Source organism: Gadus chalcogrammus, chromosome 2, assembly GCF_026213295.1.
Source record: "Gadus chalcogrammus isolate NIFS_2021 chromosome 2, NIFS_Gcha_1.0, whole genome shotgun sequence".
In the NCBI taxonomy this organism is placed as follows: domain Eukaryota; kingdom Metazoa; phylum Chordata; class Actinopteri; order Gadiformes; family Gadidae; genus Gadus; species Gadus chalcogrammus.
Window position 1 is genome coordinate 17,611,980 of NC_079413.1, and position 19,722 is coordinate 17,631,701.

General features: G+C 45.4%; 2 protein-coding genes across 2 annotated transcripts; one reads left to right on the forward strand and one right to left on the reverse strand.

The window, feature by feature from the left end:
• The first annotated feature begins 153 nt into the window (after positions 1 to 153).
• On the forward strand, positions 154 to 2,551 carry LOC130402131 (globoside alpha-1,3-N-acetylgalactosaminyltransferase 1-like). Its single transcript, XM_056606248.1, is given in 5 exon segments — positions 154 to 227; positions 583 to 615; positions 839 to 973; positions 1,064 to 1,183; positions 1,914 to 2,551. Coding segments are annotated over 5 exon segments (504 nt in total). The 3' UTR covers positions 2,056 to 2,551.
• LOC130376160 (dehydrogenase/reductase SDR family member 7C-B-like) lies at positions 2,337 to 10,773 on the reverse strand. Its single transcript, XM_056583383.1, has 7 exons — positions 10,625 to 10,773; positions 8,495 to 8,671; positions 7,892 to 8,004; positions 7,422 to 7,632; positions 4,112 to 4,204; positions 3,449 to 3,598; positions 2,337 to 2,963 (listed from the first exon to the last, which is right to left on the reverse strand). Exons 2-7 carry the CDS (start codon positions 8,655 to 8,657, stop codon positions 2,758 to 2,760), a joined length of 936 nt encoding a protein of 311 aa, XP_056439358.1. The 5' UTR covers positions 8,658 to 8,671; positions 10,625 to 10,773; the 3' UTR covers positions 2,337 to 2,757.
• Positions 10,774 to 19,722: the final 8,949 nt, after the last annotated feature.

Sequence of the window (19,722 nt, forward strand, 5' to 3'; positions counted from 1 at the left end):
TTGAATGAATGGGTGAATGTTAGGCAGGATTGTAAAGCGCTTTGAGTTGCCACTGAATAGAAAAGCGCTCTATAAATGCATTCCATTTTCCATTGTTTTGGAGCAGTTCTTCAATTATCTGTTGTTGTTGACAGGACGGTTCCGGAGCCGACCATGGCCTACACCTGGGAGTGTCTGGACGTCCTGAGACGGACAGGGAGGCAGCACCCCCTGCTGGCCCCAGACCAGTGAGTGAAACTTGCCTTACCAGTGGGTTATGTGCAGTGGGAGTGGCTAAAGTTTTGGCCACACTACACGGTTTTGAAATGATAGAGCAGCGCTCACAAACAACTGTAAACGTCTAAAGGCATCCAGCATGTTATAATAGGAATATGGAACAGGACCACCGGGATCGTACAGGGACAGGCGTTTTATTCACATGGTATCAAACCCGGGTTCCATCCGTGCGTCCGACCTACTGACCCTAAGAGATTCCAGAATCCGCCTGACTGAATCGTTTGAGATGGGCGTTAGACCAACAGTGCACCGTAGCCCCAGCTCCTGATCCCAAGACTGTTCACCATTGTCTTCTTTTTCCCTCAGTCTGAAGTACAAACAGCCCAGCATCACAAAGGGGTAAGACCGCATCCCCATTATGGATGTCAAGTGTGTGTATTTGAAATTGTGCATCTATCTTTGTTGCATATGAGGAATGGGTTAACCTAGAGATTGTTATTGCTTGACACTAACACTTTACTGTTCTGACAGAGATATATTGTTAATTCTCTTTCTTGTACAAATGTACTGGATAAAAGCGTCTGCCAAATTCACAAAATGTGTATGCATGTGCATGTCTCAGCCGCCTGGACATCGTGGCTGTCACCCCCTGGCTGGCCCCCATCGTCTGGGAAGGGACCTTTGATCCCCGTCTGATGGACAGCATCTACAAGCCCCAGAACCTCACCATCTTCGCCACCGTGTTCGCTGTCGGAAAGTAGGACCTCATTTTCTTTGGGCAGACATTTAAGACTCTCCAGATTCACTTTTTCAGACCCATCTCTTAATGGCCGTTTGTTGCTAACTGGTATGTTCGCTTCCTACGAGACTTCCTACTGACAGCAGAGCAGCACTTTTTTGTTGGATACAGGGTGGATTACTATGTGTTCACCGATCCCTGACGTCCGCATGGCCAAAAACAGAAAAAGTATTTGAACCTGTGCCCTTACCCTGTTAGTATGGCAACCTTTAGAACCTAATCCTGACACTTCAAACTACCTATTGCTAACTACCTTCACTAAGGCTACATACTGACATTAAACTGCCTTCAATAATGCTAACTTAACTACCCAACATACTGTTCCTTTTAAAGTGGCTAGTAATGTCTGGGGGGAATAAATGTTGAAGAAGGTCACAGTAGACACCAGTGGCGTAGCTTAGTTGTGCTAGGCCTCGGGGCAAGATCACATGTTTTTCTTGTTCATCAGACTGGGTCTGATGAACAAGAATTCTCTAGGCCTGGTCTAATTAACCAAACCCAATCTTACCCACTTGAACTGTGTCTGAAAACCAGAGCTTGTTTGACCCGATCTGACAAAGAGAGCAGGGGATGGCAAAATATAACTGGGTCTGAAAAGAGGGACTCGATAGAACCCAATTTTGTGATGCCTCTGACAGAACCCAATTTAACCGACTAGAATTGTGTCTGAAAAACCGGAACATTTTAGAACTTAGAAATCCCATTAGTAACCCTTTCAAAGTTACTAGAATTTCTCAAAGCCTAGAACAGCATCCAACCAACTCCTGCCCAGGAGTACACAGTGTTTCCTCCATAGACTCAGGCCCAGGATGACCTCCAGGGCCTGATGTCGGATGGAGCCCTGCTCCCAATCCCCACTTCCTCACCCCGGTCCCCTGGCCCCGGTCCTGTCTTCCAGGTTCATGTGGATCAACAAGCCCACCAAGGTCCTGTCTTCCAGGTACATGTGGCAGGACTTCAAACTAAGGAAACCCGAACTCCGGATCATACGGTTCTCGGGCGTGAAGAAGAACTACTCAGAGATCCGACCCAACGTGTGAGGGCCTCCAGCACCGACCAGGGACGGGGCAGGGATTGTTCTGTTTTTGTTAGGGTTATTTATATAAGTATAATATGTTTAGGCATGTTTTAAATACGGGGGTGGCGGTCCCAATCTGATTTTAAGTCAATCCTGGAAACATGAGGGGAAGTTAACACTGCATTATGACACTCAAACAATGTGATAGGTTGTGCCAACATCGTGGATGGTCCACAAAACAGTTTTTTTTATGATACAGATTGAAATTTCGGAACATTTGAACTCACTTTTGAACACCCAAAGAGGTGAATATAAAACAAATCATTCCAAATGACCTTGGTTGTAATGTGTCTTTCAATGTCATGAATTCAAAGGTATATGATATTAAGGATAATATGTATGACTGATGTTCAATAATGACAAAGGTTTATATTGAGTTAACGCAGTTTTATTAAACAGAAGTGGCTATCGTCATTGTTTTTCATTGTAAATTCATCTTTATTCCATCTGCCCCACCTCCCCACCATCTTCCCACATCTAAAATCCTCTTAATCTTCGTCTTCATGTCTAAATGTCTGGCCATGACTACCTCAGTGGCTGCAATGGGCCTGTCTGGCACTTTGTATCCTGTACCCCCAACTCCCTTCTTTTAAAAAGACATCAGAGTACATGTCCCACGAACTAGCAGGTACAAGTAGGTCATGAAGACCAGCAGTCCTGGGGTCTATTGCGACTCCAGCACTGCGGAACTCTCCACCCCGGCAGCCATCACGGCGAAGAAGAGGTTGGGGAAGAAGGAGCGGGCGCAGATGGCAGCCTTAGGGAGGGACGGGGCGATGACCACCTCCTTCCTCTTGTCGTTCACCGTCCTCACGATCTCCCGGACCGCCGCCCCTGGCGTGACCCCCAGCGGGGTTGGGCCGTACAGGACTGTAGGAATTTAAAGCTCACTGAGTAGGGCTCCCCTGATGACCCCCCAGCGGGGTACATAACTATAGGAGGTCAATGGTCACTGAGTAGGGCTCCCCTGATGAACCCTGATGTCACTGCGGTACAATGACAGTAATGTGGGCAGCTGCTCACTCAGGGCTATTTCAGTTGGCAATAACGTGGACGCGTAATACATTCTTCTTTTTTATATTTAATGAAAGAGTAAAATAAACAGGCTTGAATGAAATGCCCACAAATGGACCCTTAGTAGTCACATGACCAGAAGGGCTTGGAGCTGATTGGCTGCTAGTACTCACATGACCAGAAGGGCTTGGAGCTGATTGGCTGGTGGTACTCACATGACCAGAAGGGCTTGGAGCTGATTGGCTGCCAGTACTCACGTGATCAGAAGGGCTTTGAGTTGATTGGCTGCTGGTACTCACATGACCAGAAGGGCTTGGAATTGATTGGCTGCTAGTACTCACATGACCAGTAGGGCTTGGCACTGATTGGCTGCTGGGTGCTGGCGCTGCAGATGAAGGTGTGGCTCAGCGTGCTGACGGAGATGCCATACTCCTGGACCTCCGGCCGCAGACAGTCAAAGAAGGCCTGCACTGCGTGCTTCGAGGCTGCGTCTGGAACACAGATAATACTGGATTAGAAAAGGGTAAACCAGATTATACTGGATAGACCCGATTATACTGGATAGACCCGATTATACTGGATTAGAGAAGATTAGACCAGATTATACTGGTTTGGAGAATAGTAGATCAGATTAACCTGGATTAGAAAAGAGGAGACCAGATTATAATGGATTAGAGAAGAGTAAACCAGATTATACAGGATTAGAGAAGATTAGATCTACTCTCCAGCAGTCTAACACTAGACCGGATTATTCTGGATTAGAGATGATTAGATCAGCATCACAGTTTTCCTCCTACCCGCTAACGAGTAGATTCATTAAAAAACATTGGATTATATGAGATTCTTTTATAATGGACTAAAGGTTTCGATGAAATTTGTTTTATCAGATCTGATGATGTTGGATCAAGATAACATCTGTCCCACACATTCACTATAGGCCTAAATACGATTAGTGTGGTACATCAGTTTCCATTCTGAGAGTGCCCGGTGGGTGTGTCGCTCACAGGTGGTCCGGAACGGGACGGCCAGCCGCCCCTGGATGCTGTTGACCAGCAGCAGGTGGCCCGTCCTCCTGGAGATCATAGTGGGAAGGACGCCTGTGGACCCATGAGAGGAGAACCAGAGGCAACCAATAAAGAACAATGAGAACCAGAGGAGACCCAATGGGGAACAATGAGAACCAGAGGAGACCCAATAGAGCACAATGAGAACCAGAGGAGACCCAATAGAACACAATGAGAACAAGAGGAGACCCAATAGAACACAATGAGAACCAGAGGAGACCCAATAGAGCACAATGAGAACCAGAGGAGATCAATAGGAAACCAGGGGAACAAAGGTTTGAAGTTCAAGCACAATACTACAACTAAAACAAAGAGTGTTCGAAGCACTAGTCTCACCTCACTTCCTGTAATTTGTGCAAAGAAATCCTCATTATAGATAATTTAACTCTGCACAGTCACATCAAAATCGATACGTCAGCTACATATCATCCTGTCTTACATTAAGCTAATGGTATGACTTTAACACAGGACGATTACACTGTGGATCCTAAGTCTTCTTTAAAGACTGAGTGCCTGAGTGAACTACTGAACAACACCAGATTCAGCTTGCAGAGAACAGCATGTCAGTGCATTGTGATACGATGTATCCCAGAGAGAGTCCAAACCATTTAATTAACTGTTTACACAGCACTGCTCTGTACTCTAGCCTCTAGTTCCTCTCCGAACATCGGCTCACTAAACGTTGTGTACTGTGCATCTGTCATTAAGATCTGAGATTTTATAGAGCAGAAGACATCTGGATTTTGAATAATAAACATAAAACAACTGCCCCCTAACTCTCTGCTCCTCCCTCCCGTTGTTTCTCTGTCATTGAGGAATGCTGCATCATTCCTCTGTTGATGTCGTTCACAGACCAGTTTGGTGATAATCACTGATGTCCATTTGAATCAAATAGCCCTGCCACAGCCGTCAGCAACCAGTGAGCTAGTGAACACCTATTGTACGTATGCTAAAAATAATAATCATATTTTTATATGCTTCTTTCATAATCCTTTCTTACAACTAGTTGATCTAATATTATATAATAAAACTATTAGAACATAGAGTCCATGGATTTGTGAGGCTGACCTTTGGCAAGGGTGACGGGGCCGAAGTAGTTGTTAAAGGTCCCATGACATGCTATTTTATGTATTCTTTAATATAGGTATTAGCGGGCAACTAACACAGTATTCAAAGACGTTCCCGAAATTCAGCCGTGGTGAAGAGTTACAGCCACTCCGAGCCAGTCGCACATTGAGCTTCCCCCAAATGCGCTGTTTTGGTGTCTGTAGCTATAATGCAAATGAGGAGGAGCGAGGCGGGTCAAGGAGGAGGGTTGGGGTGTGGCCCTGAGCAGCTTGCAGCCACGGTACCATGCGCTCTGTTTATAGTGGATGCAGCGCAATGGCGAGGCGCACACAGCCTTTAGCTGTGTTCTGTAAATATTCTACAACACACGGGAGTCCTGGAGCTCTATATCTAAATATTATCATATAGCCTACATAGATATCTATATCATATAATATATATTATCACGGCCAAAAGCTGTGTGAGCCGATATTATGAATCTCAAACGACCGCGTTGGGTTCTCCGACGTTCCTGGTTCTTCAACGTACACATCAATGTGAAGTAGACTGAACCGCGACAAGGAGGAGAAAGGGATCGTTGCCGGGCAGTGCTTAGGCACCTCCGCCTCCGGCGGTGGTCCCTCAGCGGGGCTCAAGCGGGAGACATTCAACGCCAACAATCCCTTTCTCCTCCATGTCGTGGTTCATGTTCTTGAGGGAGTCAAAGCCAAAGTTCCTTCCCCCCAATTCATTCTCAACCTTGGCTGAGATAACCCCCAATACGAGTCTCGTTGTAGAAATACCAGAGACGAGAGTCCGACGTGTTATGCGCCACAACACCAAAAGCACAACGGTTATTCAAATAACAAGGAAGTGTACAACAGTTGCGTTACAGTCCTGGAGCTCTATATCTAAATAATATCATATAATACATAGATATCTATATCATATAATACATATTATCACGGCCAAAAGCTGTGTGCCCCTCCAGACGATATTATGAATCACAAAGGACTTTGTCGGGTTCTGCAACGTCTCTGTTTCTTCCACTTTCACATCAATCCTCCTCCCGTTGCCTGCAGCGCTCTAAACGCATTCCTCACAGACCCTTCTCATCCTGCCCATCATCTGTTCCTGTTACTCCCGTCAGGGAAAAGGTTCAGATCAAAAAATGCACGCACCTCCAGGATGGCAAAGAGCTTCTATCCCTGTGCAATAAGGCTCCTCAACAGCTTGACCACCCCACTCCCCACCCCCCTTCATCCCCCCCCGCCCCCGGACCAGCCCTCCCTGCCCCCCATGGACTGCACTCGAAGACTTGATGCACCTTAATATGGAGATATGGAGATATGGAGATATATTGCTTTTATTATTTTTATTATTATTTTATGTATGATATTTATTAATCTATTTATTAATTGTTATTTATTATTATTTAGCTGTGTAAGTCTGGTTGCCTCTACTGTCTCGTTGTCTTTATGGCAATGACAAATGAAGTACTTTGAACTTTGAACTTTGAACCTGAAGTCGACTGAACCGCGCGCTGCCTGCTGCCGGCTGCCCGCTGCCGGGCGATGGTGCCTCGCGGCAACCGGCGACCTGTCGCAGTTCATGTACTTCAGCGAGTCAAAGCCAAAGTTCCTTTCCCCCAATTCCTTCTCAACCATGGCTCAGATAACCCCCACAACAGTCTCGTTGTGGAAATACAAGACATGTCAAAGAACCGACAAGAAACACTTGCGTTACAGTGTGTGTATTCACACACACACATGTGGCGCTCGCACGCTCGAGTCTCATTGGCGGGCCAATGTCTCAGGGCGGGCCAGGCAGAGTAAGGGGAGGAGCTTAGATGCTTGATGACGTCCTAAACACAGACATTCCAAATCAGCGCACCTGAGCCTCCGTTTTTTCAAAGGCGAGCAGAACAGCTAGTGCTCGTTTTACACCAAACGCAAGTTTTAGCCACTGGGGGACCATAGGCAGGCTAGGGGAACTCATATTTATGTTAGAAAACCTCATAAAGTGAGATTTTCATGTCATGGGACCTTTAATATAATATATATTTAATATTTCTATCAGAACATAGAACATGTGTCTGTGAGGCTGACCGTTGGCCAGGGTGAAGGGGCCAAAGTAGTTGTTAATATAATATATATTTAATACTACTATAAGAACATAGAGTCCATTGGTCTGTGGGGCTGACCTTTGGCCAGGGTCACGGGGCCGAAGTAGTTGTAGTCCATCAGCAGGCGCTCGGTCTCCAGGGAGACGGCGGCGGCCGGCGCCCGAACCTTCAGGCTGGAGTTGAGGATCAGGAGGTCCAGGCTGCCGTAGCACTCCATAACCTCCGTCACCACCTCCGGCATGCTGCCCAGGTCCCCGAAGTCCAGCAGCACCAGCTTGGGCAGAAAGGTCTGTAGTGGAGGGGGGTGGGGGGGGTGGCAATCAATCAATTAACCAATGAATCCATCATCGTCAATTCAATCCATTAATCAATCAATGACCCCATCAATTAATCATTAATCAACCAATCAACCAATCAATCAATTAATTAACCATCAATGAATCATTAATCAACCCATCACTCCATCAATAAATCAATGAACCCATCAATCAATCATTATGAATCAATCCATCCATCTTACTAACAAGGCTCGTTAGTGGATCCCGTACCGTAGTGGGGTCTGAGGAGGCGGAGAGCTCATCGGCCACGCCCTCCAGCTGCTCCCAGCTCCTCCCACAGAGGATCAGCCGCGCTCCTCCTCGGTGGAACACACTGGCACATTCTGAAGAGCAGGAGCAGAGGGGAAAGCTGAGGAGCAGGAGGAGCAGAGGGGAGAGGTGAGGAGCAGGAGGAGCAGAGGGGAGAGATGAGGAGCAGGAGGAGTAGAGGGGAGAGGTGAGGAGCAGGAGGAGCAGAGGGGAGAGGTGAGGAGCAGGAGGAGCAGAGGGGAGAGGTGAGGAGCAGGAGGAGCAGAGGGGAGAGGTGAGGAGCAGGAGGAGCAGAGGGGAGTGATGAGGAGAAGGAGGAGCAGAGGGGAGAGATGAGGAGCAGGAGGAGCAGAGGGGAGTGGTGAGGAGCAGGAGGAGCAGAGGGGAGAGGTGAGTAGCAGGGAGAGGAGCAGGGAGAGGAGCAGAGCAGGGAGGGGGGCAGAGCGGGGAGGTGAGGAGCAGGAGGAGCAGAGGGGGGAGAGGTGAGGAGCAGGAGGAGGAGCAGGAGCCCCCAGGCCGCCTCTGGACGCCTGCTCCACCGTGCGGCTGTTGGGGCGTCCTCACCTCTCCCCAGGCTGGATAGAGCGTCAGAGATCACCACCACCTTGTTCCTCACAGAGGTCTGGGAGAACAGGTGGACCATCAGCCCATAGAGGTAGACCAGCCCCGCCAGCACCACCAGCACGCAGGGGACCACCAGGACCACCGAGGTCAGCACCGGGTCCATCGCTGCTGGTTGTCCTGGAGACAAGGTCGGGTTGAGTCAGCCTGGTGAGGTATTCTCACCTAGATTGGTCCGATGATGTTGAATGGATGTCAAGGACGATGGCAAAAGCTTAATTGGGTCAAGGCTGTAGGTAAGGTTGTGGAAGTATTGATGTGAAAATAGTATTATTATGATACAATAAGCGGAAATATGAATGGAGAATGTTTTTCTTCGGAATGAGAAGGGAGTCTACGAGTTGACGCCTGGTGTCTCTGGAAGGTAATCAAGGCGATGTATGGATCAGATGATGGTCTATGAATATGGACCTTTCAGACCCACCTTTAAACCCTTTTATAAATATAGATTATATAGATATAGATTTTTACAATTAGGAAACTAAAGCAAAGGAGAGGATATATTTCAGAAGCAAAAACTGAAACGGGCACATTTTACCCTCGAGAGAACGTTCTACTTCTAAGTCATTTTAAACAGTTTAAATAGCTATGTAGTAAATATAGCTGCAGTAGAAGAATGTGCAGGGCCCACTTCGGGAGCCTGGGTTAACAGACTTATTTGATATGTTGAGCTGACATTCAGGTTATCTTAACCTGAGGCAAAGTTGCTACATAGCAGGTCTTTCCTCATGCTGCTGTGTGGAATTTCAACTCCAGGTTTTATGAACTTCCACGGACAAAGTTGTGACCTCCCACAAGCAACCACTAGAGGGGGCCGGTTGGCGCCATGCATCGTGGTAACATGACATCTCTCCCCCAACTAGAGACTGAAGACAATCTCCCATGTTTCTATCATAAAAATGGATGGAAAAAACGATGATTTGATAATTTTTGTGATTTTGTCAAAGTCATCTCATTTTTATCAACGATCAGAATAGTAGAATAGAAATGACCCAATTCACTTGGGTTAAACTGTGTGAAAGCTCTTTATAATTCAATCCTCAAAATACATTGGACATTTTGGTGAAAGGATGAGGTATAAACTTGACTTCACTGGCTATATGAGGAGCACTCGACGAAGGGTTAAGGATCTGGCTATTTTAAGTATAATGCCATGGTGTGTGGAGCAGCTCGTGAAATATTGCTTATTATGACGCTCCTACACGATGACTGAACTAAAAAGCATCACAAATGGGTCATCACCATGTGGACTCAGAACCTCCCTCCTACATCTGTAAACCCAAAAACAGGTTATTAATCCAAAAACATGTGCACGCTTGAGCCTTTTGTCCATTCTGGGCTACTATAGAAACATGGTAGTGCAACATGGCTTAAATACTTAATTATATATATATATATGTAATTACATACACTGCACCCTTAAGACTCTCATGTTGGCAAAGGGCCAAATGAAATCCCGCAGCGACCACAGTCGGGCTCGCAACCCGCCATCATAGAAGTACAGGAGCATCGCAGTGTTAGTGGCACTAATGGGCTTTTGGTCATTGTGCAGTCATTCATCTTGAACATATTTGTCATCATGGGGGGGAAATTGTCAAATTTGACACTGCTCAGCATTTCTCATGCCATAGTTTATGGTATATTAACATTAATTTAGGGTTTTACAATAATATAACTCTCTTGAGGCATCACAAAATGGCGGACTATCGCCAACGAAAAGCCTAAATATATCGCTGCCTCGGCCACAGTAGAGAAAGCTTATCTTCTGTTAAAGCTAAATGTCACATTGACCATTTCCTTCATACATCTTCAAACAGCTGGACAGACACCAACACAGCATGGAACAAAGTGAATACATCCGTAGTTTAAGGAACCTGTAGGCCTTGTATCAAACAATCAGTAGGTGAAATCATAGCGCTTCACCCTGAAATGTCCATTGGAAACCTAAAATAACCAATGAACAAATGAATAGAATAATGGTTTTAGGTATAAATATATATCTATGTACCCCCTCAAACAGAGTAATTCAAATGACAGGGCATAATGTTGTGGTGCAGTTAGCCATCAACTTACTGCGTGTTGGTAGTTGGAAGGCGATAGTAGATCTACTACGACACACACGGTTTACTGAACCCTCTGAGACCAGCGACTCCAGCAGTCATCCGAGGCGGATATAGGGTCTGCTCTTTGGTCTGCTCTGTGGTCTGCTCTGATCTGGGGTCTACTCTGAGGCCTGCTGCCACGCGACACATGCAGGCCGTAAATAGAAGGACAGCTGAGCCTGTCATCTTCCAGCATGTTATGTATAGCATGACAGGGGAGGTGTGAGTGTGTGTGTGTGTGTGTGTGTGTGTGTGTGTGTGTGTGTGTGTGTGTGTGTGTGTGTGTGTGTGTGTGTGTGTGTGTGTGTGTGTGTGTGTGCGTGCGTGCGTGCGTGCGTGCGTGCGTGCGTGCGTGCGTGCGTGCGTGCGTGCGTGCGTGCGTGCGTGCGTGCGTGCGTGCGTGCGTGCGTGCGTGCGTGCGTGCGTGCGTGTGTGTGTGCTTGGGAGAAGGGTGCCCCCTTCTGCCCAGGGTGCCCCCTCCTCCCAAGTATGCCCTCTCCTCTCCAGGGTGCCCCTCCTCCCCCAGAGTGCCCCCTCCTCCCCCAGGGTGCCCCGTCCTCCCAAGGTCCCCCCCCTCTCCGTTCTTGCATTTGTTTTAACTTTAATTTAACATTTTCATGAATTGGTTTTAATGGATTTCTACGTAAGCACGAATCTATAGAGATTTATATTTCAACACTTAAGACACGTTGTGACTTCAGACAGCAGAGGGCAGTAGAACGTAGCTCGTCCTCCCGTCGGTCTGGTCTGGGCCCAGTTTCCCGATAACGATGGATCTTCGCTTGTACGATCATTCACACGATGGATCTTTCGAACCATCGTTAATTTCTTTGGCGCGTTTCCCGAAACTCCTCTTAACATCAACGCGCATTCGCTGCACTCACGACGTTCTCAGGATTGTACCTGTCCACTGACATGGTGCTGAAACGGGCTATGACGCAGGGGGAGACGCAGGAATGTCTCAGGAAAATGGGGTTAAAAAGGGTTAAAATATCTCCCCATCAAAGCCAACAGCAGAGTAGCTTACGAAAAGAATAGAGTGCAATAATATGAATGCTAAAGATATTAAAACACAATTGATTAGGCCTAGGCCGACAATTATATCAGTCCTAATCCTGAACGCACTGTGCATACATTTATTCACGGCATTTTCCCCCCTGAAATAATTCCATATTACAAAAAATCCAAAATAGCTTGTGTGACAACTACATGTTAATGTGCTGATTTCTGAAACATACTTTGCGCAGCAAGAGAGCCGACTTTATCTGATTCCGCATAAGGTTTCATTGATTGGCTCTAGTATAGAATATTTGTAGACATTAAAAATGCAACGTTCCATTCATTAATTATCAAAGACGTAGACATGGATTATATCCCATCCAGTGTCTATTACCAGCTGAAACACCTTCACATGGGCAAATATAAGACATTTCAGTCGTTTTCCTCCTGCCAGAAAATGATCTGAAGCCGAATCTTGGTACTGAAATGTTTTATATGCCTTAAAATGAGTTGAGAACATTCATGAGTATCAAATTACATAGATTATATCCCATATTGTCTATTACCAGCTGAAACACCTTCACATGGGCAGATATAAGACATTTCAGTCGATCGTGTACAAAAAGAATTGTGAATCTCTTGCAATTTTGTATTATTTTTTATTTAACATTAAGAATGTTGTAATGTAACATTGTTTTTTTTGTTTGCTTGTAGCAAAGTAGGCCCTCATTGAATTGAAATTACAATCACGATAAAATATGTTTTGAATCTTTCAACCATCACTACAGCCAGTTCTTCAGGATGCGGCAGAACCGCTATCAGAAGACTGATTGGGTGGATGTAAAGTGGCAGCAAGCCACAATCAAACACAGCATTCAAAAGGATGGTTGTAACTGTGGTGTTTTGGTCATGAAGGTAATGTCTTCATCCCCTGATAAATAGTTTGAATATGAAAACATTTGTTTGTTTTGGCTTGTTTGTTGTAATAACATGACTGCTATGGGGTTGTGCTGAGTGCAGAACACAGACAATGAAAATTGATGAAGTTAAACTGATTTATTGTTAGGAAAATCCTGGGCAGTGAAGTGGAAATGGCTGGCACGGGCTGCAGGGGTAAGATCAAAATGGTGAAGTGTCTAGGCAGGGGTAGCTGAGTGGCAATCTTGGTATAATCTATGTAATTTGATACTCATGAATGTTCTCAACTCATTTTAAGGCATATAAAACATTTCAGTCCAAAGAGAGGGCTTGAGATCATTTTCTGGCAGGAGGGAAACGACTGAAATGTCTTATATTTGCCATTTGAAGGTGTTTCAGCTGGTAATAGACACTGGATGGGTTATAATCTATGTAATTTGATACTCATGAATGTTCTCAACTCATTTTAAAGGCACCCAGTGCAACTTTCGAGGCTTAAAAATAAACATTCAGTTTCTAGTCTTTTTTACACGTAGTAAGTTTCAATAACTCCATACCATTACATACCGACATTCAAGCAGCAAAGATGAGACGTCGTTGTGTGGTGAGACAACCCAGTCGCCAAGAAAAAACGTCAGTGGTGTACGTTTCCATGAACACTGGATACGTAGCATTTCAACGTAAAAAATAGCGTGTTATACCTACGGTATCCACGTGTGCCGCTGTGGAGGCGGGTTTCGGGGTTTGGGTTTCACGGCTTTCGCGGCAATTTGTGTACACGATTGTTTAGGGGGGGGGGGGAGACTGTTGTTGACCGGGGAGGCGGGGGGGGGGGGGGGAAGACACGTTTGTTGAGGGGGGACGACGACACACGATTGTAGGGGGGGGGGGGGGGGGGGGGGGGGACGTTAGTTGAAGGGGGGGGGGGGGGACACGTTTGTTGAGGGGGGGGGGACACGTTTGTAGGGGGGGGGCACGCTCGACAACGAGAGTTGGTTTTTATTGAACGCTCGACAACGAGAGTTGGTTTTTATTGAACGAGACTTCAACACGGAACAGCTGCGCGAAACGATGGTCACGTCACTCTCGGTGACGGTGTCGACAATAATGAACACACGAACAATGTTAATAGAACAACACACAACCACATAACATCCCGAACCCATTAACCCCACTTAATCCTAACAACAAAACAAGTTAACAAAAGCCCCATTTGTCAACTGAGAACCCCAATTCCCAGAATCCCCCGCGGCTCCGGAACACTGCGTAGCTTATATTAATCTTTATTATCTGAATGGGAAATGCAATATTTTAGGACAGATACACCATTAAACGCGTTTCTAATGACATTTCTAGCGAGAAATGTACATTTTCCTTACATAATCTTCAGTCAGTGAATGTGTATGATCTTTATTAATCTTTATTATCTGAATGGGAAATGCAATATTTTAGGACCGATTCACCGTTAAACGTGTTTCTAATAACATTTCTAGCGAGAAATATACTTTTTAATTGCATAATCTTCAGTCAGTGATTGTGTCTGATCTTTACTTTTATAGTTATTAGGAGTTGATCGGCTCGCTCGCATGTTTCAACGACGTCAGGTTGCTTTCGCTAAACTAGCAGCTCACGTGCTTCCTGCGTTTGTGTTATTAAACTGTTACTTTATGTAACTTTTAATGATATCATCTTGTTAGAAACACGTATATCTGAGAGCCAACCCAGTCGCCAAAATCATACCTACGTTGACAGTGTACGTTTCGTGAACACTGGATTACGTCGCATTTCAACATAAAATAGCGTGTTATACACACACACACACACACACACACACGCACGCATATGCACAGACACACACACACAAGCACACACAAGCACACACACGCACGCACAGACACACAGACACAGACACACGCACACACACACACACACACACACACACACACACACACACACACACACGCACACACACACGCACACGCGCACGCACACACACACGCACACACGCACACACAAAAAAATATTCCCTCAAATATTATTACTTTCAAAACGTTGGCCAAAATGGCCAATAATATCATTTTTTTTTGGGATGCTTCTAGGACATTTTGGGTGGATTTTGAATGGTATGTGGGGGGCACGTTTTTTGCAGGACCTGGCAACCCTGCGCTGTTGCCCGAGATCTGGATCCACCCCGACGTGGTGCCGTCTCCTTTTGACCTTTTGACCCCAGACTTCTGGGGGAATAGCTGAATCAATTCATTAGTCAATCAGAAGCATGTAAATATCTTTCCGGTGGCGTTAGAGGACGAACAAGGTGTCCTTCAACATCTACGCTTCCAGGCGATTGCAACGGTGCCACACATGAGCATATTCGAACATGTTTAATGGTAGTAATTAGCTGTCGAAATTGGAGGCCTTAATCAATACTGAGCAGCTATTGATTTGCTTCCCGATAAAGATTTGTCACAAATGACATGTTATTTAGCATCTACACGTTGAGCTGAGTCCAATGACACCAAGAACGACACTCTAGCTAATGGTAACATGTATTTTACATGGTACACCTAGGTCTAGGACATGATCTCGGTGTAGCAAGAGGCCGAGCTTGATCTCATTGGACTCAGCTTAACGTGTAGATGCTAATTAACATGTAATTTGTCAAAAATCTCCATCGGGAAGCAAATCTATAGCTGGTCATTATTGATAAAGGCCTCCAAAATCGACAGCTAATTACTACCCCGAAACATATTCAAATATGATCATGTGTGGCACTGTTGCAATCGTCTCAAAACGTAGATGTCAAAGGACACCTTGTTTGCTCTGTTGCACCACCGGGAAGATATTTTCATACTTCTAATGGATTGATTCATATTTTAAGGTTCTCGGAGTGAGACTTTAAGTGGCTGCAGCAGAAGTGTTGAGACGAAAGATGATATCAAGAGATTTATAGAATATTCCCATTCACATTATGATTCTTCGTCGTAACATCCGACCAAACATCCTCTACATTCACAGAGCGAAGATTATGAAAGTCCAGGCTCAGCAAGTGCTCCATCTCGTTGCACCTGCACCCAGCGGCTCGCTTGCAAGATTTTGGCCTGAAGTTCTTCCCAGACCAACACCCTAGCCATCCAACATGCATATCTGAGAATCAGGCCTCTCTTTAATAATGACAAAAAGTTATGAGAGAAACACACATTAACTTTTTGTTATCTCATAAGCGGCGTGGTGCCGGCTCCTTTTGACCTTTTGACCCCCGACTTCAAAAACGTGGCCACAGGCCAGCTGTGTCTACACACCTTTAGCCACAAATGTACACCTCCATCCCACAAAAAATGGGGACTAGAAACTAACCTCTGTCTTATGTACATTTACTGTACTGTTGGAGGTCACGCCCCTTTGCCGACCTTTTCGAGATAGCTAGGGATGCTAAAATGTTTACACACTTTTCCCGGGGCCCCGTGTACGACATATCCGAGATTTGGAGTTCTAGCCCTTAGAGAAAAAAAGTTTTCCCAAATGGAGTGTCATTTGGACAAAGCCCCTCAGAAGTGTAGCATGCAAGACCTAATGGTTCAGAATGTGGTGGAAAAACAGTTTTTGAGATAGGAAGGTCCTACCGCCCTGAAATTTTAATACCTTATTCTAGGGCCTAACTGGGACCTCCTCACCGAAACTTGGCCCGGTCGGACCCCGAGGGCAGGAAGGGGGGGCCCTTCCTGCCCGAGACTTGGCCCGGTCAGACCCCGAGGGCAGGCCCCCCCTTCCTGCCCTCGGGGTCCGACCGGGCCAAGTTTCGGTGCGGGGGTCCCAGTTAGGCCCTAGAATATGGTATTCAAATTTCAGGGCGGTAGGACCTTCCTATCTCAAAAACTTCGGGGTAGTAATTAGGTGTCGATTTTGGAGGCCTTTATCAATAATGACCAGCTATAGATTTGCTTCCCGATGGAGATTTTTGACAAATTACATGTTAATTAGCATCTACACGTTAAGCTGAGTCCAATGAGATCAAGCTCGGCCTCTTGCTACACCGAGATCATGTCCTAGACCTAGGTGTACCATGTAAAATACATGTTACCATTAGCTAGAGTGTCGTTCTTGGTGTCATTGGACTCAGCTCAACGTGTAGATGCTAAATAACATGTCATTTGTGACAAATCTTGATCGGGAAGCAAATCAATAGCTGCTCAGTAATTGATTAAGGCCTCCAATTTCGACAGCTAATTACTACCATTAAACATGTTCGAATATGCTCATGTGTGGCACCGTTGCAATCGCCTGGAAGTGTAGATGTTGAAGGACACCTTGTTCCCCCAGAAGTCTGGGGTCAAAAGGTCAAAAGGAGACGGCACCACGCCGGGGTGGATCCAGATCTCGGGCAACAGCGCAGGGTTGCCAGGTCCTGCAAAAAACGTGCCCCCCACATACCGTTCAAAATCCACCCAAAATGTCCTAGAAGCATCCCAAAAAAAAATGATATTATTGGCCATTTTGGCCAATGTTTTGAAAGTAATAATATTTGAGGGAATATTTTTTTGTTGTTGTTTTAGCAGCGAAATGCACCGTGTGCGTGTGTGCGTGTGTGTGTGTGTGTGTGTGTGTCTGTGTCTGTGTGTCTGTGCGTGCGTGTGTGTGCTTGTGTGTGCTTGTGTGTGTGTGTGTCTGTGCATGTGCGTGCGTGTGCACGTGTGTGTATAACACGCTATTTTATGTTGAAATGCGACGTAATCCAGTGTTCACGAAACGTACACTGTCAACGTAGGCATGATTTTGGCGACTGGGTTGGCTCTCAGATATACGTGTTTCTAACAAGATGATATCATTAAAAGTTACATAAAGTAACAGTTTAATAACACAAACGCAGGAATCACGTGAGCTGCTAGTTTAGCGAAAGCAACCTGACGTCGTTGAAACATGCGAGCGAGCCGATCAACTCCTAATAACTATAAAAGTAAAGATCAGACACAATCACTGACTGAAGATTATGCAATTAAAAAGTATATTTCTCGCTAGAAATGTTATTAGAAACACGTTTAACGGTGAATCGGTCCTAAAATATTGCATTTCCCATTCAGATAATAAAGATTAATAAAGATCATACACATTCACTGACTGAAGATTATGTAAGGAAAATGTACATTTCTCACTAGAAATGTCATTAGAAACGCGTTTAATGGTGTATCTGTCCTAAAATATTGCATTTCCCATTCAGATAATAAAGATTAATATAAGCTACGCAGTGTTCCGGAGCCGCGGGGGATTCTGGGAATTGGGGTTCTCAGTTGACAAATGGGGCTTTTGTTAACTTGTTTTGTTGTTAGGATTAAGTGGGGTTAATGGGTTCGGGATGCTATGTGGTTGTGTGTTGTTCTATTAACATTGTTCGTGTGTTCATTATTGTCGACACCGTCACCGAGAGTGACGTGACCATCGTTTCGCGCAGCTGTTCCGTGTTGAAGTCTCGTTCAATAAAAACCAACTCTCGTTGTCGAGCGTTCAATAAAAACCAACTCTCGTTGTCGAGCGTGCCCCCCCCCTACAAACGTGTCTCCCCCCCCCTCAACAAACGTGTCCCCCCCCCCCCCCATACTTGCCAACCTTGAGACTTCGAAAATAGGGAGGATTCCCAAACTAAAGCGGGGGTCTGGGGGTCCCCCCCCATAACATTTTCAGCTTTAAAGTCATTGTTTCCCGCATTCTGGTGACTTTAAAATAATAAAACCAACAATTTATTTTTTAAATTGAAACGTCAATTTTATGTTGAATACTTTCATTTAATTTGCATTTCATGTCATTACAATTCATATTATTATTACATATCAATAGAATTCATATCATTAAATATCATGTTATTATTACATATCATTACATCTTATATCATTACATTTCATATTATTACATTTCATATTATTACATATCAATAGATTTCATTTCAATACATTCATTACATTTTACTGACGCTTTTATCTTAGCAACTTCCAATAAGTCTTATGTTATCACGCAAATACACTAGCTTCTAATAAACAAAACTACCAAGTAAGCTACTACATCATGTAAGTGCTACATGTAGGTTAACTCTTACCATCACTGCAAATGGGCTGTGAAATTAGCCTATCCCATGTACGCATAGTAAATAGAAAGCTTGGAACATTATCCTTATATGGATTGTTTTTATCATTTTCATTACGAAAAAATAAATGTTTATATGTTTCTAAGGGTATGTTAATCTGTGCGGCTTTGGTCCTCCCACAGGCATACTTCTTTGCTACATCCGAGTCAGGAAACATGTCCCTTACTGACTTATTTATTTCGTCAGTAAAGCTCAGAGGAATATTATTCTTTGCCACCAACATTGCCATTTTTGTTTCGGCATATATGACTGCATCTGGTCTCCCTTTCCCCAGCAAACCAGCGATGCTTGGCTGAGACTCTGAAGCAGCTACTGCCTTCTTATGTTTGCCTGTATTGGCATGGTGTTTTATGTCCGTCCGACCGCCGTGCTCCACGGAAAAATCATCCATAGCCAGTACCTTTAAACCTAGTAGTAAGAAAAGCGAGCTCCGATTTCCATTCATGATTGAATTTACAAGTGTATTTTTTCTTTTCGGCTCCATTCTCGTCTTCTTTGTTGTCTTTTTAAATACTCTGAGGTTTATTCACGAGCGCGGGTAGAATAACGGAAGAAAGAATACTAGAGTAGCGTCAGAGAGACGTCTCTGATTGGTCGCGCCCGCTGATACCACGGAGCGGCGGCAAACGTCTCCGTGGTAACAGCGGGGGCTCAAACAATATCCTTTTCTGAAGAACAGGTTGTTGTGATGATGACGAAAGTGGGGAGAAAGGGAGACATGAAATCTTTTCAGAAATCAGGAGAATTGCGGGAGATTTTTAACAGCGGGAGGAAAACGGGAGAGGATAGTGAATATCGGGAGTCTCCCGGGAAAATCGGGAGGGTTGGCAAGTATGCCCCCCCCCCCCCCCCCTTCAACTAACGTGTCCTCCCCCCCCCCCCCCCCCCCCCCTACAATCGTGTGTCGTCCCCCCCCCTCAACAAACGTGTCTCCCCCCCCCCCCCCCCCTCCCCGGTCAACAACAGTCTCCCCCCCCCCCCCCCCCCCCCCCCCCTAAACAATCGTGTCCACAATATGCCGC